Source organism: Ranitomeya imitator, chromosome 6 (assembly GCF_032444005.1).
Source record: "Ranitomeya imitator isolate aRanImi1 chromosome 6, aRanImi1.pri, whole genome shotgun sequence".
Taxonomy (NCBI): Eukaryota; Metazoa; Chordata; class Amphibia; order Anura; family Dendrobatidae; genus Ranitomeya; species Ranitomeya imitator.
In genome coordinates, this window is record NC_091287.1 from 127,172,737 (window position 1) to 127,199,128 (window position 26,392).

Consider the following 26,392-nt stretch of genomic DNA (forward strand, 5'->3'; position numbering starts at 1 on the left):
GCGGTAATTTGCTTTTTTGCACTGCATGCTGTGGCGGCACTGTCGGTCGAAGAGAGGGGAGAGTGGGTGTGGCTTACAGTGGCTGATGGGAGATTTGTATTCCTCTGCCTTTCAGTTGCCATCATGCAGTGGACACGTGAGGAGAGGTCATTTTGTGTTGAAGCGTATTTTTCAAATGCCCACTCGATCATTGCAGTGCAGCGTGCTTTTCGTTTACAATTCGCTGTTCCTCCACGCGGACGTGTTCCTGGACGGCAATCAATTGTAAATTGGGTGAATGCATTCAGAACAGCAGGGAATGTGTCATGTGTACGAAGGGGACCTGAGAGAAGGATTACAACACCACAAAACATCGAGAGAGTTAGAGCAGCAGTACTGCAATCTCCGAAACGCTCTGCTCGGAAGCAATCATTTGCTCTTGGCATTTCAAGACGTTCTCTCCACCGGATTCTTCATGATGAACTGAATTTTCACCCGTATAAAATGTGCGTGGTCCAACATTTGTCAGCATGGGACTATTTGACACGGTGGACCTCTTGTGAAGACATGTTAGCAACGATACCCCGTGACGCAATTGTGTTTTTTTCTGATGAGGCACATTTTCACCTCAGTGGGTGTGTAAACAAACAAAATATGCGTTACTGGAGTGAAACAAACCCCAGAGAAGTTCACGAGAGACCTCTGCATTCGGACCGCGTCACTGTGTGGTGCGCCATATCACGAGTAGGCATCATTGGTCCTTACTTTTTTCAGGATAATGGTCGTGCCATAACTGTGAACTCCGAACGGTACTTGTCTATGATACAGGATTATTTTCAGCCGGCTCTTGAGGCAATGGAACTAGAGGATACATGGTTCCAACAGGATGGTGCCACTGCACACACAGCGAGGGTTACCATGAATTGTTTGAGGCAAATGTTTCCTGGACGGCTTATCTCTTTGAGGGGAGATGTGAACTGGCCAGCACGCTCACCAGATTTAGCCCCATGCGATTTTTTCCTTTGGGGTTACCTGAAGTCTAAGGTGTATATCAACCGTCCCAACACCTTGGAAGACCTAAGGAACAATATTGAAGCTGAAATTGGCAGAATACCAGTGGACATGCTTGTTAGAGTTCATGAAAACTTCAGAAAACGTATGCAGCAGTGTGTGGATAGCGAAGGTCGACATTTGCCAGATACACTATTTAAAACCATGTAATTTAAAAATTCCATTACTGTTCAGTATAATTAAAATATAAAATAAATTTTTCTAATGATCATAATTTTTTTATTTCATTCCCAAATCAGCAAATTACCGCGCTCCACCCTGTATATGACATAAGCTGGATCAACAATGCTGGCATTAAAAGGCTGTTTGTTTCTGAATATAAATTTAATCATATACACACAGATGTTCACATTGGTAAGGGGATGTGAAAGATGCATCTTGCCAAACTGAGTATAAGAAAAATGTATTTCTTATGTCACGTTATCTTTTAAAAACTAGATACATATGTATAGTGATAATTTTGTGTGGTCATAGGATAGAAAATAGTACATTTTATATTCATTACCTGTACATGATCTATGGTTTCTTTGCAGGATTTACATGATTTTTATGGTCCAATGATTTTCATCGAATTCAATTTTAAATACTGAAACAAAAAATTTAAAGGGAGGATTCTGAAGCTAATATTGATTTTGATCTTAAATGTCTACCTAATTATTGTAGTAATCTAATCATTATTCTAATATACTTTAAGTATAAAATATGTTGGAGCCAGATGCTCCATTTTATTAAGGAGGAAATGCCTCAGGAAGAAAAGCAAGATTCTACATCTGGGCAAGAAAAACAAAAATTACATCTACAGTGTGTACGGAAAGTATTCAGACCCTTTTAAATTTGTCACTCTTTGTTTCATTGCAGCCATTTGGTATATTCAAAAAAGTTATTTTTTTTCTCATTATTGTACACTCTGCACCCCATCTTGACTGAAAAATACAGAAATGTAGAAATTTTTGCAAATTTATTAAAAAAGAAAAACTGAAATATCACATGGTTATAAGTATTTAGACCCTTTGCTCAGACACTAATATTTAAGTCACATGCTGTCCATTTCCTTGTGATCCTCCTTGAGATGGTTTTACTCCTTCATTGGAGTCCAGCTCTCTTTAATTAATCTGATAGGACCTGATTTGGAAAGGCAAACACCTGTCTATATAAGACGTCACAGCTCACTGTGCATGTTAGACCAAATGAGAATCATGAGGTCAAAGTAACTGGCCAAGGAGCTCAGAGACAGAATTGTGGCAAGGCACAGATCTGGCCAAGGTTACAAAAGAATTTATGCTTTACTCAACGTTTCTAAGAGCACAGAGGCCTCCATAATCCTTAAATGGAAGAAGTTTGGGACCACCAGAAGTCTTCCTAGACCTGGCCGTCCAGCCAAACTGAGCAATCGTGGGATAAGAGCCTTGGTGAGAGAGGTAAAGAAGAACCCAAAATCACTGTGGCTGAGCTCCAGAGATGCAGTAGGGAGATGGGAGAAAGTTCCGCAAAGTCAACCTGATGGAAAAAGCCTCTCCTCAGTGGAAGACATATGAAAGCCCGCATAGAGTTTGCTAAAAACACATGAAGGACTCCCAGACTATGAGAAATAAGATTCTCTGGTCTGATGAGATGAAGATAGACCTTTTGGGTGATAATTCTAAGCGATATGTGTGGAGAAAACCAGGCACTGCTCATCACCTGCCCAATACAATCCCAACAGTGAAACATGGTGGTGGCAGCACCATGCTATGGGGGTGTTTTTCAGCTGCAGGACAGGATGACTGGTTGCCTTTGAAGGAAACATAAATGTAGCCAAGTACAGATATATCCTGGATGAAAACCTCATCCAGAGTGCTCTAGACCTCAGACTTGGCTGAAGGTTCACCTTCCAACAAGAAAATGACCTTAAGCACACAGCTAAAATAACAAAGGAGTGGCTTCCGAACAACTCTGTGACCATTCTTGACTGGCCAAGCCAGTGTCCTGACCTAAACCCAATTGAGCATCTCTGGAGAGACCAGAAAATGGCTGTCTATCAACATTCACCATCCAACCTGACAGAACTGGAGAGGATCTGCAAGGAAGAATGGCAGAGGATCCCAAAATCCAGGTGTGAAAAACCTGCTGCATCATTCCCAAGAAGACTCATGGCTGTACTAGCTCAAAAGAGTGCTTTAACTCAATACTGAGCAAAGGGTCTGAATACTTATGACCATGTGATATTTCAGTTTTTCCTTTTTAATAAATTTGCAAAAATGTCTACATTTCTGTTTTTTTTTCCAGTCAAGATGGGGTGCAGAGTGTACATTAATGAGAAAAAAAAGAACTTTTTTGAATTTACCAAATGGCTGCAATGAAACAAAGAGTGAAAAATTTAAAGGGGTCTGAATACTTTCTGTACCCACTGTATGGAATAGGAGGAATAGAACTAAGCAACAGCACATGTGTAAAAGACTTGGGTATACTAATAGATCAGAGACTGCACATGAGTCAGAAGCGTTATGCAGCAGAAAAAAAAGGCAAACACAGTTCTAGGATGTATTAAGGGAAGCAAGGAGTTTAGATCACATGAATAAATTATCCCCCTCTACTCCTCCTTGGTCAGGTCTCATCTGGAATACTGAGTCCAGTTCTGGGCACCACATTTTAAAAAAAACACATTGAAAAACTGGAGAAAGTTCAGAGAAGAGCTACCAGGATGGTAATTGGACTACAAAGTATGTCCTATGAGGCATGATTAAAGGATCAGAGAATGTTTAGCTTGTTAAAAAGAAGGCTAAGGGAAGACTTAATAGCTCTCTACAAATATGAGAAGGGCTGTTACAATGTAGAGGGATCATACTTATTCTCATTTGCACGTGGAAACAAAAGAAGCAATGGAAGAATGAAACTGAAACAGAGAAGATACAGATTAGATATTAGAAAACACTTTTTAACAGTGAGGGAGATCAGTGAGTGGAACAGGTTGTCAGAAGAAGTGAGTTCTCATTTAATGGAAGTCTTTAAAGGATGGACAGATATCTGTCGGAGATGGTTTAGTGAATCCTGCATTGAGCAGGGGGTTGAACTCGATGACACTGGAGGTCCCTTCCAACTCTAACATTCCATCACAAGTGGCGGGCACCTTGACATATACCTTACTCCACCCAGTGACACAGCTTGTCTCCACAACAAAGAGAAAGAGATTAAATAACAAAAACTACATTTTACTGAGCTCTGTAGCCACTATTCCATGATGTGATCAGTTTAACATGCATAAACTGGTGAAAGGGCCTCATTAAGGCCCACTTGGACCCATCACTGTGTTTGAGTATTTTTACTGTTACTTGCTCAGTTTCTGTTTGTGTGGAGATTGCCAGCATCAAGTTTCTTCTGTTGCCATTTCCTCAGACTCTTGTTATTTCTGTTAAATGCATCTGCTGCTTTTGTGACCTGCTGGTTAACACATTGCTTGCCGTAAGCATCACAAAGTGTTACCAGAGTCTTTTGTCATAACATTGCAATCTGCTATAATTTATATTTGCTGTTTATATTACTTGCTGGTTATCCAATCTTTTGCTGTAAAGATCACAAATTGTTATTAGAACCTGTCCACATTACACTACAATCTGATGTGGATTCTGCTACCTACATCTGAGTGCTGGTATTTTCCTCTTCTTCCGCCCTCTTGGCAGGGCTGTCACTAGGAATTTCGAGGCCCCATACAGGCAAAATTTTCAGGGCCCCCTTGAGAGTCTGCCCAGGCTCCACCCCTCAAATCGTCCACAGTCCCACTGCCCTCTCTTGGAAAAACTCCACTTCTGCACCATATCCTCACCAATCACACATTTACAGTTCCCATCACCACATATATAGCCTGCAGCTTTTGTTTTTTCCAAAAGATTTTTTAATCCGCCACTATGACAAAATAGACTCTCTTGGCCGGGCTCTACTGTAAATTACTAAACATTTGTTAAAATATCTAATACAATTTATGTATATTTTTATTTATTTTTCCATTTTTAAAATGACCAATAGTGTCACAAACAAGGTACAAAGAGCACCACACCATGACCAGGCGACATATTATCACCATATAGTGATCAAATAATACCACATACAAGTAACAAAAACCACCACACCATGACCAGATCACATATTACCACCACATAGTGACCAAAAACTACTACATACAAGGAATAAATACAGCCACACCATATCCAGACTACATATTACCCCCACATAGTGACCAAATAATAGCACATACAAAGAACAAATACCACCACGCCATGACCAGATCACATACTACCACCACATAGTGACCAAATACTACAATTCTGATCATTAATAAAAAAAACACAATGCTAATGCAATTATACACAGGAGATCTATACTTAGTATACAGTGTCCGTGTATTTTAACTGATACAGTGTCCATGTATTTTAACTGATCGTGCGTCAGAGGACGAGCAATCAGTTACTAAAGCCGCTGCAGGCCCAGTGAGCAGAACAGCTCTGCTCATCGGGTCCATATGCTAGTAAGGACAATAATGTCCTGATGGCTGCCCTGCCTACTGATTCCAATACATCCTGAATTTCTTATTTGTCTGCTGTCCAGCATATCGTGTCGTTCAAGTCCTTGCCTTTCAGCCTGTTGCACTAACACCCTAGGTCTGTGTGTCCATTCTGACATGTGACTCCACCACACCAGGTGAACAGAGATGACCATGTGGCTGTGATCTATCATCCATATATTTATCACTATGTGTGGTTATAGTGCTTCATCAGTATGATTCTCAATAACTGATGCTGGAATTAGGGTGATATTTTTGAATCGAATTATGATTAACCATGGATTGAATGAGTTTGGGATAGTATTTAAAATATCGATATGTGGAAGAAATCATACTTATAAATCGAGTCATAAACCATATAAATCATATAGTAAATAAAACATGCTTATGTTTGAAACTGACAATGCTAAATGTCCTGCTTTATCTGTCACGTTAGTGGTGAAATTCTATAAAAATACATACATGTTTAAAATTCCTGAATGGCACGAACTGAACAATGTCCCGGAGACAAGGCTCTCCCTTGGGTGACCTCAGTATGCCATCATCTCCATCCAACATCTGCATGTCACTAAAATCAGCATTTCCAACACCGACAATGATGACTGACATGGGAAGATGAGAGGCATGAACTATAGCTTCCCTGGTGTCAGCCATGTCTGTGATAACCCCATCTGTTAAGATGAGCAGGATGAAGTATTGCTGCAAAAGAACAAATACAAAAATAATGCTAAGTATTAAAGAATAAACTAGCAGGAGAATACACATAAATAAAATATCATTACAATGAGTGGTAAATGGCAAACAGATATTTGTGTTTTTGCTATACTCTTTAGGATCTAATCAGATAATACGGCTGACCATAGATACCGTTCAAAGGGTGACAAGGACATTCACATAATAATATATAAATACACTGAAAAAATATTGACAATCATTGGCAAAATATGATGTACTGTATGTATTTATCATTATTTTTGCTGATATTATAGATGTGTATTCCACTAACTTATCAGTATCAGATCATGTGAAAGGCTGCTATTCTACCGTGTGATGACAGTGAATTCCATTGTGCTAAAAACTGGCTACCTCATCTAGATGAGTATTACACCTACAAAAAATGCCTCCAGTATATGTTGCTATAAACCATTCATATATAGTGCTCATTTCACTTTATTTGAATATAAAACAGGAGGCGGCACCACTTTATTTAACTTGCCACAGGTTCCAAGTGATTGAAATATTTTTAATGTTCTATGTGGTCTTTGGCTATTTCTATTAAGGATTTCCTTTTTATTAATTAATAATAATAATAATAATAATTTTTATTTATATAGCGCCAACATATTCCGCAGCGCTTTACAAATTATAGAGGGGACTTGTACATACAATAGACATTACAGCATAACAGAAATACAGTTCAAAACAGATACCAAGAGGAGTGAGGGCCCTGCTCGTAAGCTTACAAACTATGAGGAAAAGGGGAGACACGAGAGGTGGATGGTAACAATTGCTATAGTTATTCGGACCAGCCATAGTGTAAGGCTTGGGTGTTCATGTAAAGCTGCATGAACCAGTTAATTAATTTTTTTTTTTTTTTTTTTTTTTTTTAATATAGGCCACACAGGGATCGTTAGGTTAATGCATTGAGGCGGTAGGCCAGTCTGAACAAATGAGTTTTTATGGCACGCTTAAAACTGTGGGGATTGGGGATTAATCGTATTATCCTAGGTAGTGCATTCCAAAGAATCGGCGCAGCACGTGTAAAGTCTTGGAGACGGGAGTGGGAGGTTCTGATTATTGAGGATGCTAACCTGAGGTCATCAGCGGAGCGGAGGGCACGGGTAGGGTGGTAGACTGAGACCAGAGAGGAGATGTAGGGTGGTGCTGAGCCATGGAGTGCTTTGTGGATGAGGGTAGTAGTTTTGTACTGGATTCTTGAGTGGATGGGTAACCAGTGTAATGACTGGCACAAGGTAGAGGCATCGGTGTAACGGTTGGTGAGGAATATGATCCTGGCAGCAGCATTCAGGACAGATTGGAGCGGGGAGAGTTTGGTAAGAGGGAGGCCGATTAGTAGAGAGTTACAATAGTCCAGACGAGAATGAATAAGTGAAACAGTAAGAGTTTTTGCAGAGTCGAAAGTAAGAAAAGGGCGAATTCTAGAAATGTTTTTGAGATGCAGGTAAGAAGAGCGAGCCAGTGATCGGATGTGGGGGGTGAATGAAAGGTCAGAATCAAGGATGACCCCAAGGCAGCGGGCATGTTGCTTTGGAGTAATGGTGGAACCGCAAACGGAGATGGCAATGTCAGGCAAAGGTAGGTTAGTAGAGGGAGAAAACACGAGGAGTTCAGTTTTTGACAGGTTTAGTTTCAGATAGAGGGAGGACATGATGCTAGAGACAGCGGTAAGACAATCACTGGTGTTTTCTAATAATGTGTCTAATAATATCAATTAATGTGTCTAACATACATGGCTGTGATCCATCAGCCAGTGGCTGATACATCCAGCCCATGGTTTGGGTAGCATGTATCAGCTGACAGCTTCCCTGTAACAGAATGGTATAAAAATGTTGTCCATGTGTCTACATCTTCCTCAAAATCTAGCCCTTTATATAATCTTTAGCACTTTGTATCTGGACATATACAGATATTGGTTAGCGTCCGGGTCATGCTGTTTTACCTGAATACCCGATTTATTATAAAGATGGTTGGACTATATTATTTTAGCGGCCGTACTATTTTAGCACTACCCACCTTTTGTGTCACTCCTACTCCCTTATAGATTTTAGCCCCTTAGTGACCACCAATACGTCTTTTTACTGACCTGCGTTATAAGAGACTAGCATCCGCCAACGAGTGACAATCCAGCAGCTGTCGGCTGTCCACTATAGCTGACAACTTGCTTAATCACCAACAAACAGTGTTGGTATCGACTATAATATTTTAACCCTTTAACCCTGCTGTTGTCTTCGGGCAAAAACGACCGACCTTGAACTTCAATATTCTTTAAAATATTCAAGATGCGGCTCTGAAACCCGTGGCCGACCGACCCATCCTCATTTAAGTCAATCAACCACAAGTTTCATAACCGCATCTTGAACACCCCAAAAAATACCAAAGTTCAAAATAGGTCTCCCGAGACCAAAGACAACAGCAGGGTTAAATGCGTTTGTTAATAATGACTACAGCATCTAGATGGTGTGGGGGCTCCTCTTTAACCCCATCGGCACCCTGAGTTCTTGATTGTGTGGTCCTTATGTTTGCTATGGTAATTCATGGCCAAATAATGGCCGTAAGTATGCTGGCTACAGCGACCTGTTCAGAAGTTATCAACATTTAGGTGGTAAAAATACATTTCTTCATTCCTGCCACTTTGTATTAATTCCTGAAAAGCACCTGAAAGGTTAATAAACTACCTGAAAGCAATTTTAAACATGCTGAGGGGTGCTGTTTTTAAAATGGTAACACTTTTGGGGTTTTCCAATATATAGGACCCCTAAAGTCACTTCAAAACTTAATAGGTCCCTAAAAAAATAAATTTTGTTAATTTCCTTGAAAAAATAAAATATTACTGCTACATTTTTCAACATCCTAAAATGCTATTAAAATAAAACAATATTTTGCAAAGGGTGTTGATGTAAAGCAGACATGAGGGAAATGTTATTTAATAATGTTTTTGTATGGTGTGACTATCTGGATTAAAGGGATAATCATTAAAAATTCAAATATTGCTAATTTTTTGAAATGTCTGTAACATTTCTGATATTTTTAAAAATAAACTCTGAAAATATTGAAATAAATTTAGCCATTATCATAAAGTACAATGTGTCACGAGATAACGATCTCAAATCCAACGGGATATGTTGAAGCGTTCCAGAGTTATTCCCACAAAAAGTGATACTGCTCAGGTTTAAAAAAAATTGACCTGGTCACTAAGGGGTCAAACTTGTGAGTAGCGTCCTCATTTCTCTTTTTTGAAATGTTGAATTATGTATTATAAAGTAATATCTGATATTGTATGTGCATGCACCCTCTAAATTGCACAGTACTATTGGATATGTTGGCGCTATATAAGTAAAATTGTTGTTAAAATTATTCTCATACCTACTGATAACAATAAATAAAATCAAATAATAAATTATAGTAACAACCGCTTGCTTTCCTGATTCTCTGATGCTGAAAAGTAATTATACAAAGATAATATATTGTATATATAAGAGTTAAATAATATATTTTCCATTTTATATTAGTAGATCACGGTTGCCAGACTGCTGTTCCACAGAGTATTAGCGTCAGATGAGTTGACTACTTGACAGCTTGTAACGATCCCTGGAGTTCCAACAATGTCACATCTAACTACTGTTACTTGCAATATTGTTAAACTTATGTCGGATTTTATAAAGCCAAGCTATGAAGGCTCTTCAGGTGCATCTATGAAAGGTGCACAAAATGTACAGGATCCTTTTCAGTTCTTCAGAAATAATGTACAAGGTTCATTTAAAAGTGATGCTGAATTTTGAAAGGAGCCTATCACCTACTTCATGTTGTCCTTTCTGGGAGCAGCATGCATCGGTGACAGACACAATCATTTATAATGTATCAGGTATGTATGACTATATTGTAGTTTGGCCAAACTTACAATGTATTCAATGCAGCGTGCCACAAGATGTGAGCTAGAGGTCCTGATAATTATGGGCTTCGCCCCATTCACTATCTCCAAAACTCAACATTTTCCCTATTACCTGGCATAAGAATCTGTCAATCATTTTAAAAATGGGAGCTGACTGTTTGCTATTGGAAACCTGCTCCACCCTCCACCTTTCATTTGTTTCAATGTTATTATATACACTGCTCAAAAAAATAAAGGGAACACTAAAATCCCACATTCTCGATATCACTGAATTAAATATTCCAGTTGTAAATCTTTATTCATTACATAGTGGAATGTGTTGAGAACAATAAAACCTAAAAGTGGTCAACGTAAATCACAATTAATATCTCATGGAGGTCGGGAGTTGGAATGATGCTCAAAATCAAATTGGAAAATGAAGTTACAGGCTAATCCAACTTCAGTGGAAATGCTTCAAGACAAGGAAATGATGCTCAGTACTGTGTGTGGCCTCCACGTGCCTGTATGATTTCCCTACAATGCCTGGGCATGCTCCTGATGAGGCGTGGGATGTCTCCTGAGGAATCTCCTCCCAGACCTGGACTAAAGCATCCGCCATTTCCTGGACAGACTGTGGTGCAGCATGACGTTGGTGGATGGTGCGAGATATGATGTCCCAGGTGTGTTCAATCGGATTCAGGTCTGAAGAACAAGCGGGCCAGTCCAAAGCTTCAATGCCTTCATCTTGCAGGAACTGCTGGCACACTCCAGCCACATGAGGTCTTGCATTGTCCTGCATTAGTAGGAATCCAGGGCCAACCGCACCAGTATATGATCTCACAAGGGCTCTGAGGATCTCATCTCGGTACCTAATGGCAGTTCTGCTACCTCTGGCGAGCACCTGGAGAGCTGTGCAGCCCTCCTAAGAAATGCCACCCCGCACCATTACTGACCCACTGGCAAACCGGTCATGCTGAAGGATGTTGCAGGCAGCAGATCGCTCTCCACGGCGTCTCCAGACTCTGTCACGTCTGTCACATGTGCTCAGTGTGAACCTGCTTTCATCTGTGAAGAGCACAGGTGCTAGTGGCAAATTTGCCAATCCTGGTGTTCTGTGGCAAATGCCAAGCGTCCTGCATGGTTTTGGGCTGTGAACACAGCCCCCATCTGTGGACGTCGGGCACTCATGGAGTTAGTTTCTAACCATTTGTGCAGACACATGCACATTTGTGGCCTGCTGGAGGTCATTTTGCAGGGCTCTGGCAGTGCACTAAGACTGATGTAGCGGTCCTGCTGCTGGGTTGTTGCCCTCCAATGGCCCCTTCCACGTCTTCTGGTGTACTGGCCTGTCTCCTGGTAGCGCCTCCAGCCTCTGGACAGTATGCTGACAGATACAGCAAGCCTTCTTGCTACAGCTCACATTGATGTGCCATCCTGGATCAGCTGCACTACCTGAGCCACTTGTGTGGGTTATAGAGTCTGTCTCATGCTACCACGAGTGTGAAAGCACAACTAACATTGAAAAGTGACTAAAACATCAACCAGAAAGCATTGGTACTGAGATGTGGTCTGTGGTCCCCACCTGCAGAACCACTCCTTTATTGAGAGTGTCTTGATAATTGCCAATAATTTCCATCTGTTGTCTATTCCATTTGCACAACAGCATGTGAAATTGATTGTCAAACAGTGTTGCTTCCTAAGTGGACAGTTTGATTTCACAGAAGTTTGATTTACTCGAAGTTATATTCTGTTGTTTAAGTGTTCCCTTTATTTTTTTTTGAGCAGTGTATATATAGTGGGGAAATAGGTATTTGATCCCTTGCTGATTTTGTAAGTTTGCCCACTGACAAAGACATGAACAGTCTATAATTTTAAGGATAGGATAATTTTAACTTTGAGAGATAGAATATCAAAAATAAAATCCAGAAAATCATATTGTATAAATTATATAAATTTCTTTGCATTTTGCAGTGAGAAATAACTATTTGATCCCTCTGGCAAACAAAACTTAATACTTGGTGGCAAAACTCTTGTTGGCAAGCACAGCAGCCAAACATTTTTTGGAAATTGATAATGAGGTTTGCGCACATGTCAGGAGGAATTTTGGTCCACTCCTCTTTGCAGATCATCATTAAATCATTAAGATTTTGAGGCTGTCACTTAGCAACTCAGAGCTTCAACTGCCTCCATAAGTCTTCTATGGGATTAGGGTCTGGAGACTGGCTAGACCCATCTATAACTTTAATGTGCTTCTTTTTGAACCACTCCTTTGTTGCCTTGGTTGTATGTTTTGGGTTATTGTCTTGTTAGAAGACCCAGCCATGACCCATTTTTAATGTTCTGGCGGAGGAAAGGAGGTTGTCGCTCAGGATTTTACTGTACATGGCTCCATGCATTCTCCGATTGATACGGTGAAGTAGTCCTGTGCCATTAGCAGAGAAACACCCCAAAACATAATGTTTCCACCTCCATGCTTGACAGTGGGGAAGGTGTTCTTTGGGTCATAGGCAGCATTTCTCTTCCTCCAAAAATGGCAAGTTGAGTTAATGGTGAAGATGTCAATTTTTGTCTCATCTGACGACAGCACCTTCTCCCAATCACTCACAGAATCATCCAGGTGTTCATTAGCAAACTTTAGATGGGCTGCACACGATCATGGGGACCTTGCGTGTTGTGAATTCAGCTTTTGGGCTCCCTCCGGTGGTTGTAGAGGGTAATGCAGTTGTGCCTGGACTGCAGGAGTGGACAGGTGTATCTACTAATTGCAAAACTGACTGGGGTGTATAGCTTTGCTGGATCCTTTAGTCAGGGCCAGTTGTCCATTGTTCTTGAAGGATTCACTTCCCTGCTGGTCTCTCCAGCTTGCTGTGTTTTTCTACAAAGATAAGTCCTGGCTTTGTTTTTGCTGTCCACCTGTAGTGGACCTTATAGTTCTGTGCATTTTCATGTTTTTGTCTTGTCCAGCTTGGTCTGTGAAGGATTTTTTGCAGCCTAGCTATTTCTCTGGAGATGCAGAAATACCCCCCATGTCTTTAGTCAGATGTGGTGATCCGTATTTTCTGCGGTGGATATTTTCTAGTGTTTTTATACTGACCGCATAGTACTCTGTTCTATTCTTTCTTTTTAGCTAGTATGGCCTCCTATGCTAAAATCTGATTTCATATCTGCGTATGTTTTTTCCCTCTCCTCTCACAGTCAATATTTGTGGGGGGCTATCTATCCTTTGGGGATTTTCTCTGAGGCAAGATAGGTTTCCTGTTTCTGTCTTTAGGGGTAGTTAGATCTTAGGCTGTGTAGAGGGGTCTAGGGAGTGTTAGGTACCCCCCACGGCTACTTTTAGTTGCGCTGCTAGGTTCAGGGTTTGCGGTCAGTACAGGGACCACCTTCTCCAGAGTACGTCTCATGCTGCTCCAAGGCCACCAGATCATAACACTTGCGGTTACTTCAGGATTTTAAACCTTTACAGCATAATGTGTTAGACTGCGGTCCCAGCTGCCTTGAGATCATTAACATCTTCCCCTGGTGTAGTTTTGGCTGATCTCTCACCTTCCTCATGATCAATGATACCCCACAACGTGAGATTTTGCATGGTGCCCCAGATCGATGTTGATTGACAGTCATTTTGTATTTCTTCCATTTTCTTACTATTGCGCCAACTGTTGTCTCCTTCTCACCTAATGGCTTACTTATGGTTTTGTAGCCCATTCCAGCTTTGTGCAGGTCTATGATCTTGTCCCCGACATCCTTATAAATCTCTTTGGTCTTGCCCATGTTGTAACGGTTACAGTCTGACAGATTAATTGAGTCTGTGGCCAGGAGTCTTTTGTAAAGGTGACTATGTAAGACAGTGGTCTTTAATGCAGGTAGCGGGTTGATTAGGAGCATCTAACTGGTCTGTAAGAGCTAGAACTCTTAATGGTTGGTAGGGGATCACATACTTATTTCTCACTGCAAAATGCAAATAAATTTATATAATTTATACTCTATGATTTTCTGGATTTTGTGTTTGATATTCTATCTCTCAATGTTAAAATGTACCTACCCTTATATAAATTTTAGACTGTTCATGTCTTTATCAGTGGGCAAACTTACAAAATCAGCAAGGGATCAAATAATTATTTCCCCCACTGTATATACAGGGTGGGCCATTTATATGGATACACCTAAATAAAATGGGAATTGTTGGTGATATCAACTTCCTGATTGTTGCACATTAATATATGGGAGGGGGAAAGCTTTCAAGATGAGTGGTGACCATGGCGGCCATTTTGAAGTTGGACATTTTGGATCCAACTTTATTTTTTCAATGGGAAGAGGGTCATGTGACTCATCAAACTTATTGAGAATTTCACAAGAAAAACAATAGTGTGCTTGGTTTTAACATAACTTTATTCTTTCATTAGTTATTTACAAGTGCCCATTGCCCATTGTCTTGGATTGTCAATGCAACCCTGTTCTCCCACTCTTGACACACTGATAGCAATGCCGCAGAAGAAATGCTAGCACAGGCTTCCAGTATCCGTTGTTTCAGATGCTGCACATCTTGTATCTTCACAGCATAGACAATTGCCTTCAGATGACCCCAAAGATAAAAGTCTAAGGGGGTCAGATCGGAAGACCTTGGTGGCCATTCAACTGACCCACGATGACCATTCCACTTTCCACAAAACTGTTCATGTAGGAATGCTCGGACCTGACACCCAAGATGGTGCACCACCACATTATGTGTGCAGGTCCGAGCATTCATATATATATACATATATATGTAATATATCAATAAATATGGTACCCTATATTGTAATTCTGAGTATTATTAGGGAGATTTATTAAAACTGGTGCAAAGGAAAAGTGGAGCAGCTGCCCTCTAGTTTTGATAAATCTCTCTTTGCATTATTGTTTCCGTCCCTTACCATGGCTTCCATAGTGTGGGTCTCCTCTGAAGCCGACTTTGCCACTTTTTGAATAATGGGGGCAATGTTTGTTGGCCCATAGAGCTGTAGCTTGGGCAGGCAGTTCTGATAGGCTTCTACCACTCCTTGTATTCCTACAAAGGAAAAAAAATGTATTGGTATTTAGAACTATGTAATGAAGAAGCAATCTGGAGAGCTACAAAGAAACAAAATCTGACCAGTACCTCCAACAGAATGCAGCAAATATCAACAGGTGCAAGCTGCTATGACTGCACTAAATATAAACCAAAGAGTGCAGCGTTTGCCGAGTACACAAGTTGTATGCAAACATTTAATATAATACCAGGGAAATGGAAGTGTTGTGCGCTTACTAGAGTGAGGACATCCATAATCAGATATAATATGCTGGTTTATTGTCAACGTGTTTCAGAGTCACACTGACTCCTTCCGGACAACCATTGTCTTATGTATGGTTGTCCTGAAGAAGGAGTCGGTATGACTCTGAAAAGCATTGACAATAAACCAGCATATTATATCTGATTGTGGCTGTCACCCCTCCAGTAAGCACAGAACACACACATTTCCTGTTATGGCTGGCAATCAGGCAACACAGCGTGCAGTAATCAGCGCACATACAGAGATCTGGCAATAACCAAAAACAATAGGACGAGCTCTGAGACGTGGAATCTCTGTAGACTGCAGTACCTGATCTATCCTCACACAACTATAAGCAGCAGTGGATTGCGCCTATCAACTACCTATGCAACTCGGCACTGCCTGAGGAGCTGACTAGCCTGAAGATAGAAATACAAGCCTGACTTACCTCAGAGAAATACCCCAAAGGAATAGGCAGCCCCCCACATATAATGACTGTTAGCAAGATGAAAAGACAAACGTAGGAATGAAATAGATTCAGCAAAGTGAGGCCCGATATTCTAGACAGAGCGAGGATAGCAAAGAGAACTATGCAGTCTACAAAAAACCCTAAAACGAAAACCACGCAAAGGGGCAAAAAGACCCACCGTGCCGAACTAACAGCACGGCGGTGCACCCCTTTGCTTCTCAGAGCTTCCAGCAAAAGTTAATAGCAAGCTGGACAGAAAAAACAGAAAACAAACTAGAAGCACTTATCTAGCAGAGCAGCAGGCCCAAGGAAAGATGCAGTAGCTCAGATCCAACACTGGAACATTGACAAGGAGCAAGGAAGACAGACTCAGGTGGAGCTAAATAGCAAGGCAGCCAACGAGCTCACCAAAACACCTGAGGGAGGAAGCCCAGAGACTGCAATACCACTTGTGACCACAGAAGTGAACTCGGCCACAGAATTCACAACAGTACCCCCCCCTTGAGGAGGGGTCACCGAACCCTCACCAGAACCCCCAGGCCGACCAGGATGAGCCACATGAAAGGCACGAACAAGATCTGGGGCATGGACATCAGAGGCAAAAACCCAGGAATTATCTTCCTGAGCATAACCCTTCCATTTGACCAAATACTGGAGTTTCCGTCTAGAGACACGAGAATCCAAAATCTTCTCCACAATATACTCCAATTCCCCCTCCACCAAAACAGGGGCAGGAGGCTCCACAGATGGAACCATAGGTGCCACGTATCTCCTCAACAACGACCTATGGAATACATTATGTATGGAAAAGGAGTCTGGGAGGGTCAGACGAAAAGACACCGGATTGAGAATCTCAGAAATCCTATACGGACCAATAAAACGAGGTTTAAATTTAGGAGAGGAAACCTTCATAGGAATATGACGAGAAGATAACCAAACCAGATCCCCAACACGAAGTCGGGGTCCCACACGGCGTCTGCGATTAGCGAAAAGCTGAGCCTTCTCCTGGGACAAGGTCAAATTGTCCACTACCTGAGTCCAGATCTGCTGCAACCTGTCCACCACATAATCCACACCAGGACAGTCCGAAGACTCAACCTGTCCTGAAGAGAAACGAGGATGGAACCCAGAATTGCAGAAAAATGGAGAGACCAAGGTAGCCGAGCTGGCCCGATTATTAAGGGCGAACTCAGCCAACGGCAAAAATGACACCCAATCATCCTGGTCAGCGGAAACAAAACATCTCAGATATGTTTCCAAGGTCTGATTGGTTCGTTCGGTCTGGCCATTAGTCTGAGGATGGAAGGCCGAGGAAAAAGATAGGTCAATGCCCATCCTACCACAAAAGGCTCGCCAGAACCTCGAGACAAACTGGGAACCTCTGTCAGAAACAATATTCTCAGGAATGCCATGTAAACGAACCACATGCTGGAAGAACAAAGGCACCAAATCAGAGGAGGAAGGCAATTTAACCAAGGGCACCAGATGGACCATTTTAGAAAAGCGATCACAGACCACCCAAATGACTGACATTTTTTGAGAAACGGGAAGGTCAGAAATGAAATCCATCGAAATATGTGTCCAAGGCCTCTTCGGGACCGGCAAGGGCAAAAGCAACCCACTGGCACGTGAACAGCAGGGCTTAGCCCTAGCACAAATTCCACAGGACTGCACAAAAGCACGCACATCCCGTGACAGAGATGGCCACCAGAAGGATCTAGCAACCAACTCCCTGGTACCAAAGATTCCTGGATGACCGGCCAGCACCGAACAATGAAGTTCAGAGATAACTTTACTAGTCCACCTATCAGGGACGAACAGTTTCTCGGCCGGACAACGATCAGGTTTATTAGCCTGAAATTTCTGCAACACTCTCCGCAAATCAGGGGAGATGGCAGACACAATGACTCCTTCCTTGAGGATACTCGCCGGCTCAGATAACCCCGGAGAGTCGGGCACAAAACTCCTAGACAGAGCATCCGCCTTCACATTTTAAGAGCCCGGAAGGTATGAAATCACAAAATCAAAACGAGCAAAAAATAACGACCAACGGGCCTGTCTAGGATTCAAGCGCTTGGCAGACTCAAGATAAGTAAGGTTCTTATGATCAGTCAAAACCACCACGCGATGCTTAGCACCCTCAAGCCAATGACGCCACTCCTCGAATGCCCACTTCATGGCCAGCAACTCTCGGTTGCCCACATCATAATTACGCTCAGCAGCAGAAAATTTCCTGGAAAAGAAAGCACATGGTTTGAACACTGAGCAACCAGAACCTCTCTGTGACAAAACCGCCCCTGCACCAATCTCAGAAGCATCAACCTCGACCTGGAACGGAAGAGAAACATCAGGTTGACACAACACAGGGGCACAGCAAAAACGACGCTTCAACTCCTGAAAAGCTTCCACGGCAGCAGAAGACCAATTAACCAAATCAGCACCCTTCTTGGTCAAATCGGTCAATGGTCTGGCAATGCTAGAAAAATTACAGATGAAGCGACGATAAAAATTAGCAAAGCCCAGGAATTTCTGCAGACTTTTTAGAGATGTCGGCTGGGTCCAATCCTGGATGGCCTGAACCTTAACCGGATCCATCTCGATAGTAGAAGGGGAAAAGATGAACCCCAAAAATGAAACTTTCTGCACACCGAAGAGACACTTTGATCCCTTCACGAACAAGGAATTAGCACGCAGTACCTGGAAAACCATTCTGACTTGCTTCACATGAGACTCCCAATCATCTGAGAAGATCAAAATGTCATCCAAGTAAACAATCAAGAATTTATCCAGATACTCACGGAAAATGTCATGCATAAAAGACTGAAAAACAGATGGAGCATTGGCAAGTCCGAACGGCATCACCAGATACTCAAAATGACCCTCGGGCGTATTAAATGCCGTTTTCCATTCATCTCCCTGCCTGATTCTCACCAGATTATACGCACCACGAAGATCAATCTTAGTAAACCAACTAGCCCCCTTAATCCGAGCAAACAAGTCAGAAATCAAAGGCAAGGGATACTGAAACTTAACAGTGATCTTATTAAGAAGGCGGTAATCAATACACGGTCTTAGCGAACCATCCTTCTTGGCTACAAAAAAGAACCCTGCTCCCAATGGTGACGACGATGGGCGAATATGTCCCTTCTCCAGGGACTCCTTCACATAACTGCGCATAGCGGTGTGTTCAGGTACGGACAAATTAAATAAACGACCCTTAGGGAATTTACTACCAGGAATCAAATCGATAGCACAATCACAATTCCTATGCGGAGGTAGGGCATCAGACTTGGACTCTTCAAATACATCCTGAAAGTCCGACAAGAACTCTGGGATGTCAGAAGGAATGGATGACGAAATAGACAAAAATGGAACATCACCATGTACTCCCTGACAACCCCAGCTGGTTACCGACATAGAGTTCCAATCCAATACTGGATTATGGGTTTGTAGCGATGGCAACCCCAACACGACCACATCATGCAAATTATGCAGTACCAAAAAGCGAATAACTTCCTGATGTGCAGGAGCCATGCACATGGTCAGCTGGGCCCAGTACTGAGGCTTATTCTTGGCCAAAGGTGTAGCATCAATTCCTCTCAACGGAATAGGACACCGCAAAGGCTCCAAGAAAAATCCACAACGTTTAGCATAATCCAAATCCATCAGATTCAGGGCAGCGCCTGAATCCACAAACGCCATGACAGAATATGATGACAAAGAGCACATTAAGGTAATGGACAAAAGGAATTTGGACTGTACAGTACCAATAACGGCAGAGCTATCGAACCGCCTAGTGCGTTTAGGACAATTAGAAATAGCATGAGTAGAATCACCACAATAAAAACACAGTCTGTTCAGACGTCTGTGTTCGTGCCGTTCTACTTTAGTCATAGTCCTGTCGCACTGCATAGGCTCAGGCTTACTCTCAGACAATACCGCCAGATGGTGCACAGATTTACGCTCGCGCAAGCGACGACCGATCTGAATGGCCAAGGACATAGACTCATTCAAACCAGCAGGCATAGGAAATCCCACCATTACATCCTTAAGAGCTTCAGAGAGACCCTTTCTGAACAAAGCCGCTAGTGCAGATTCATTCCACAGAGTGAGTACTGACCATTTCCTAAATTTCTGACAATATACTTCTACATCATCCTGACCCTGGCATAAAGCCAGCAGATTTTTCTCAGCTTGATCCACTGAATTAGGCTCATCGTAAAGCAATCCCAGCGCCTGGAAAAATGCATCAACATTACTCAATGCAGAATCTCCTGGTGCAAGAGAAAACGCCCAGTCCTGTGGGTCGCCGCGCAAAAAAGAAATAATAATCAAAACCTGTTGAATAGGATTACCAGAAGAATGAGGTTTCAAGGCCAAAAATAGCTTACAATTATTTCTGAAGCTCAAGAACTTAGTTCTGTCACCAAAAAACAAATCAGGAATCGGAATTCTTGGTTCTAGCATCGATTTCTGATCAATAGTATCTTGAATCTTTTGTACATTTACAACGAGATTATCAATTGAGGAGCACAGAGCCTGAATATCCATGTCCACAGCTGTGTCCTGAAGCACTCTAATGTCTAGGGGAAAAAAAAGACTGAAGACAGAGCTAAGGAAAAAAAATGATGTCAGGATTTCTTTTTTCCCTCTATTGGAAATCATTGGAGGGCTCCTTGTACTGTTATGGCTGGCAATCAGGCAACACAGCGTGCAGTAATCAGCGCACATACAGAGATCTGGCAATAACCAAAAACAATAGGACGAGCTCTGAGACGTGGAATCTCTGTAGACTGCAGTACCTGATCTATCCTCACACAACTATAAGCAGCAGTGGATTGCGCCTATCAACTACCTATGCAACTCGGCACTGCCTGAGGAGCTGACTAGCCTGAAGATAGAAATACAAGCCTGACTTACCTCAGAGAAATACCCCAAAGGAATAGGCAGCCCCCCACATATAATGACTGTTAGCAAGATGAAAAGACAAACGTAGGAATGAAATAGATTCAGCAAAGTGAGGCCCGATATTCTAGACAGAGCGAGGATAGCAAAGAGAACTATGCAGTCTACAAAAAACCCTAAAACGAAAACCACGCAAAGGGGCAAAAAGACCCACCGTGCCGAACTAACAGCACGGCGGTGCACCCCTTTGCTTCTCAGAGCTTCCAGCAAAAGTTAATAGCAAGCTGGACAGAAAAAACAGAAAACAAACTAGAAGCACTTATCTAGCAGAGCAGCAGGCCCAAGGAAAGATGCAGTAGCTCAGATCCAACACTGGAACATTGACAAGGAGCAAGGAAGACAGACTCAGGTGGAGCTAAATAGCAAGGCAGCCAACGAGCTCACCAAAACACCTGAGGGAGGAAGCCCAGAGACTGCAATACCACTTGTGACCACAGAAGTGAACTCGGCCACAGAATTCACAACAATTTCCCTGGTGATCTTTTCTTGACACAATCATATGGAAGCTACAGCATTTGAATTTTAGTCTTTTCAGTGGTTGTGTCACACACAACCATGCAAGCAGAGGGTATTTACTTGTTCATTTATCTTGTTTCTTGGATAAGACCATATTGCACTCTTGTATTTTATATAACATTGAATATATGAAATTTAAACATTACTGCTATATAGACTATACTTGTAAAGTTGAGGTACTCAGCATACAAACGGCCACTTTCTGGGAGCCCATCAGTCATGACAAAGTGTACTTTTCTTCAATGGGACTCTAACCTTTTTTGTCAGATATTCTTATCCTAAAAGTTTACAAAATCTGAGCTAAATTACAAACAGCTTTAGAATGATAGGAGGAATGTTCAGCCAAAGATGAAAAGGTGCAAACTGCTATGACTGCATTACGCACAGGCCAGTAGTGTGCTACTGTACTCTTTGGTTTGAAGATAATACAGCTTGCACCTGATCACATTTGCTACATTCTGCTAGGAATCTGTTTTTCTTTGTAGCATACATTTATGATCGCCTAGATATCTGGCTTAGCACTATTTCCTTCAGTCTAAGGCCAGAGATACGCAAGTATCACATCCGTTGCGATATGCTAATGAACCTCGGCTCCAGTTCTGCCGCCAGTGTGAGCCGAGTGTCAGTGTTCTGTATTCTGATCCTCTCGCATGGAGGAGACTGAGCAATTAATTTCTCCATCTATTCCATTTCCAGCATCAACGGGAATCACACTGCACTTGGGTGTTACCTGAGTGCAGTGAGATGTTTCGCATGCAACAATAGACTTATATGAGTACGTGTGTTCCCAATTTTGCATGCAATCGCAGCATGCTGCATGTTAGGGTTGGCGGAACGCACCGAGTATATATATATGTATTATTAGGTGCGTTCGCAACCCAGGGTCCACTGTGCAGGAGAGGAACCTGCTACTGGCAAATGGTGGCGCTATATGGCAATATAAGCGAACTCTGTTAACTCCACAGAGTCACTAGGAACAAGATGCTGTGCCCTGTTAACCTCACAGATGTACACAGCTACCAACCAGAGCAAACTGTGGTCATGCAGTCAGAGAAAACAGACAAACAACTCCTCACCGCAGATGCCGGGATTCTAGCGGCTAATTTCAGCCAAGGCCCTAAATACACTCATACGAACTCCTCACCGGAGGTTCCGGTATTCTAGGGGCTTATTTCAGCCAAACCCTAACTGCATCCAGACATGACCACAATGGCGCTGAGCTCATAGACATTGGTTTGATACGTGCGGCCATGTGAACCTTTTATAGCTGCAGCAACTTCAGGACCTTCCTAGAGGACCAATGGGAGCTTCTACAGTACCTGAGCAACTTCAGGACCTTCCTAGAGGACCAATGGGAGCTGCTGCAGTATCTGAGCATGTGACCCTGACCTCCAATGAGAGGTATTACCCTGGGCATGATCAGAAGGGGAAAAGCAGGACTTAGTCACAGAGACGTCTGCTCGCCGCTGACCAGTACTGGCTACAAAGGCAGAGCCTGGAAGAACAGTAGTAACCAGTCACCCAGTATCAGCCAGACGCTGGGACTGATGTCTCCGCTGAGCAGGCTCCACTGTGGCTGGAGAAGAATGGGAGACCGCAGTGGAGGTGGATCGAGATTCCCCCTGTGCAGACGCGGGAACTCGACACCTAACACTGCATTTCTTTTTCCTTCTGATTGGAGCAGGGAAAAAAATGCCACTGAGAACACAAACATAGGATTAGGTTGGTACGATTTTTAATTGTATTGCATTCACCCGATTTAATTGCAAGTGGGAGCAAGCCATAAGGCTGTTCTTATTAATGATGGATCCATCTGTCCTTTAAATTTGTAAGCTTTTGGCCTGGGAGAGATACAGTATGTCTGATAAAAAAAAAGGTTTCCATCAAGAAAGTTATGCTTTATCATGCCCTATGGATGCACACATATTGGCCAAATTATATGCCAAGTATCTAAATTTTATAACTGTAGTCTATGTAATTCCATTTAATATTAATTTCTAAAATGCTTGCCTATACCTTGACAGGTACAGTGTACTGCGGTACTCTTTGGTTTGTATATTTATTAATCTCGTGAATACCTGCATGAGAAAGTGAAAACTGACAAGCAAATGATATTGTACCATTTTTGTTAACAGTATATTAGTTTGGAAATACTAATATTTAATATCCACTTTGAGCTTTAACAACTGATTCAGACAACATTTCAATCTAACACTGGGTCTTAGTTATTGACAAAGATGAAGTAATCGCAACGATCCAGTAAAGGCATTAAACAAATAGTGACAAAGACCCAGTGATGATAAAGAACCTGTGACAACAGAGATCCAATGAGGACACAGATCCATTGCTGACACAGACTCAGTGATGACACATACCTACTGATGATATAAACCTAGTGATAGACTAAGGTATGACATAGACCCAGTGATGACAAAGACTAGTGATAACATAGACCAAATGATGACAAAGACCCAGTAATGACAAAGACCTAGTGATGACATAGACCCAATAATGACAAAGATCCAGTGATGACAATATCTCTGTGATTAAATAGCTCCAACAATAATAAAGACCAAGGGATGACAAAGACCAATGATTACATATAACCAAAGATGACAAAGATCCAGTCATGACAAAGACCTAGTGATTACATAGAGCCAAGGATGATAAAGACCCAGTGATTGGTTGAAATGTTGCAAAATTTGGAAAGCTTTCTTTCCACTTTGGAACATGTGCTGTGGTATTTTTCTTCTTCTTTTTGTTGGATATGAAGTTAGAGGACTGAAACCTGACATTGGGGGCACTGGAGAAAAATGTGTTTGGAATTCTGTTTGAACGCTGTAAGATCAAATGAGCTACTGGTCACTTTTACGATCTATGTGCTGCAGAATATGTTGGTGCTTTACAAGTACATGAATTAATGAAGCTGTGTATAAGCAGCAGAGTAAACTATTCCATATATGATATAATCATCGTGTGCATTTGCAATTCAGAGGGAGACCTCATTTCATGATTTTTAATGTGCCTTGGCAGTTTCACATTATGGCCCTGGTCACTAGTTATACTGGTAATAAAAGTACTATACTGGGAAGTGAGACGATGAACTTGAGAGGAAAGAAATTTTGATTTCTCAGTTTCGTGGATGATTCCTTCCAGCTTGCGTTTGTAGTAATCATAAATTAATAAATAACCCCGTAATGGAATAATAACTATGACTGCAGGGAGAAAGAGAACCACAAAGACTGATTATTACAGAATTGCTACAAACATGACATTAAAACAATGGCCTTACGATCTATAAAATGCCAATTATCAGTCAGGATAACTGGCCCAGATGTGTATTCTGTAAATGCTTTTCTTTTGACAGTTTTTCTGGGAAATGACAGATTGTTATTGCATAAGATGCAGATAGAATACAAATTTCTTCTTAAATATGGAGCTGTGGCACCAGTTTGACATTGTAACTTTGCATATGAACTCAGAAGGACAGTTTAGGAGATCTGTCACCCTTCATGACAAGTCTCTTTACTAGGGTTGAGCGAAACGGATCGGACAAATTCAAAAATCGCCGACTTTTGGCAAAGTTGGGTTTCATAAAACCCAACCCGATGCTAGTGTGGGATCGGCCATGAGGTCACCGATCTGTGCACAAAAGTCGCGTTTCATATGACACTTTCAGCGCCATTTTTCAGCCAATGAAGGAGGACGCAGAGTGTGGGCAGCGTGATGACATAGGTCTCGGTCCCCACCATCTTAGAGAAGGGCATGCCAGTGATTGGCTTGCTTTCTGCGGCGTCACAGGGGCTATAAAGGAGCGTGCAAGCCGACCGCCATCTTACTTCTGCCGATCTTAGCAAAGCGAGAGGTTGCTGCAGCTTCATCAGAAGAAGGGATATAGTTAGGGAGGGAAGATTAACCCTCAAACTGCTTGTGCTGTAGCGATTTCCACTGTCCAACACCACCATTTTTTTGCAGGGACAGTGGAGACTATATTTTTGTGCATCAGCTCTGTAGCTTATTAGGCTGCCTTATAAGGCTTCCTGATAGCTGCATTGCTGTTTGCACGCTGCTGTGCAAACCAACTGCTTTTTTAAACGCAAAAATCCTGTTGCTCCTTTCTGCACAGTTATCTTGTTTATTTGTCCACACTTTTGTGTGCAGCAGTCCTTTTTATTGCTGCCATACTTGTCCTGAGATCATTGTAGGGAGATTGAAATTGTACTACAGTCCTTGTATTTTTTCATATATCTTCCAGCCACTTTCTGCCACTTACATTGTGTTGTTTTATACACTGGGCCTGAGTTTTGGTTCAGCCTCCCCCCAAAAAGTGAGATTCAAATTCTCACAAAGTGGATATACTTCAGTCCTGTTAGTTTGTCGTATGTCGGCCAGCCACTTTCTGCCACTTAGATTGCGTTGTTATATACACTGGGCCTGAGTTTTGGTTCAGTCTCCCAAAAAAAAGTGAGATTCAAATTCTCACAAAGTGGATATACTTCAGTCCTGTTATTTTGGCGTATATCAGCCAGCCACTTTCTGCCACTTACTGTACATTGTGTTGTTTTATGCACAGGGCCTGAGTTTTGGTTCAGTCTCCCCCAAAAAAAGTGAGATTCAAATTCTCACAAAGTGGATATACTTCAGTCCTGTTAATTTGTCGTATATCAGCCAGCCACTTTCTGCCACTTACATTGTGTTGTTTTACGCACACGGCCTGAGTTTTGGTTCAGTCTCCCCCCAAAAAAGGGAGATTTAAATTCTCAACAAGTTTATATACACCTTCTACCTTGTTTTACAGTACCATACAACGGTTGTTATTTTGGTTAGAATTTCCAAAAAATGAGGAAGTCTGGTGGAAGAGCCCGTGGGCAGTGGTTGCCAGCTGGTAATGATGGTGGTGGTGGTGCATTTGGTGGTAGTGGCAAAAGTACAATAGCACCCAAGGCTGGAGGTGCAGAGTCAGC

General features: G+C 42.0%; 1 protein-coding gene across 1 annotated transcript in view; it reads right to left on the reverse strand.

The window, feature by feature from the left end:
* Positions 1 to 26,392, reverse strand: part of CPNE4 (copine 4) — a 717,826-nt gene that overhangs the window by 19,974 nt on the left and 671,460 nt on the right. Inside the window, exons 14-15 of the mRNA XM_069730083.1 lie at positions 15,104 to 15,237; positions 6,047 to 6,283 (exon numbers count right to left, since the gene is read on the reverse strand). Coding sequence (XP_069586184.1) covers positions 6,047 to 6,283; positions 15,104 to 15,237 — 371 coding nt within the window. The remainder of the gene's footprint in view (positions 1 to 6,046; positions 6,284 to 15,103; positions 15,238 to 26,392) is intronic.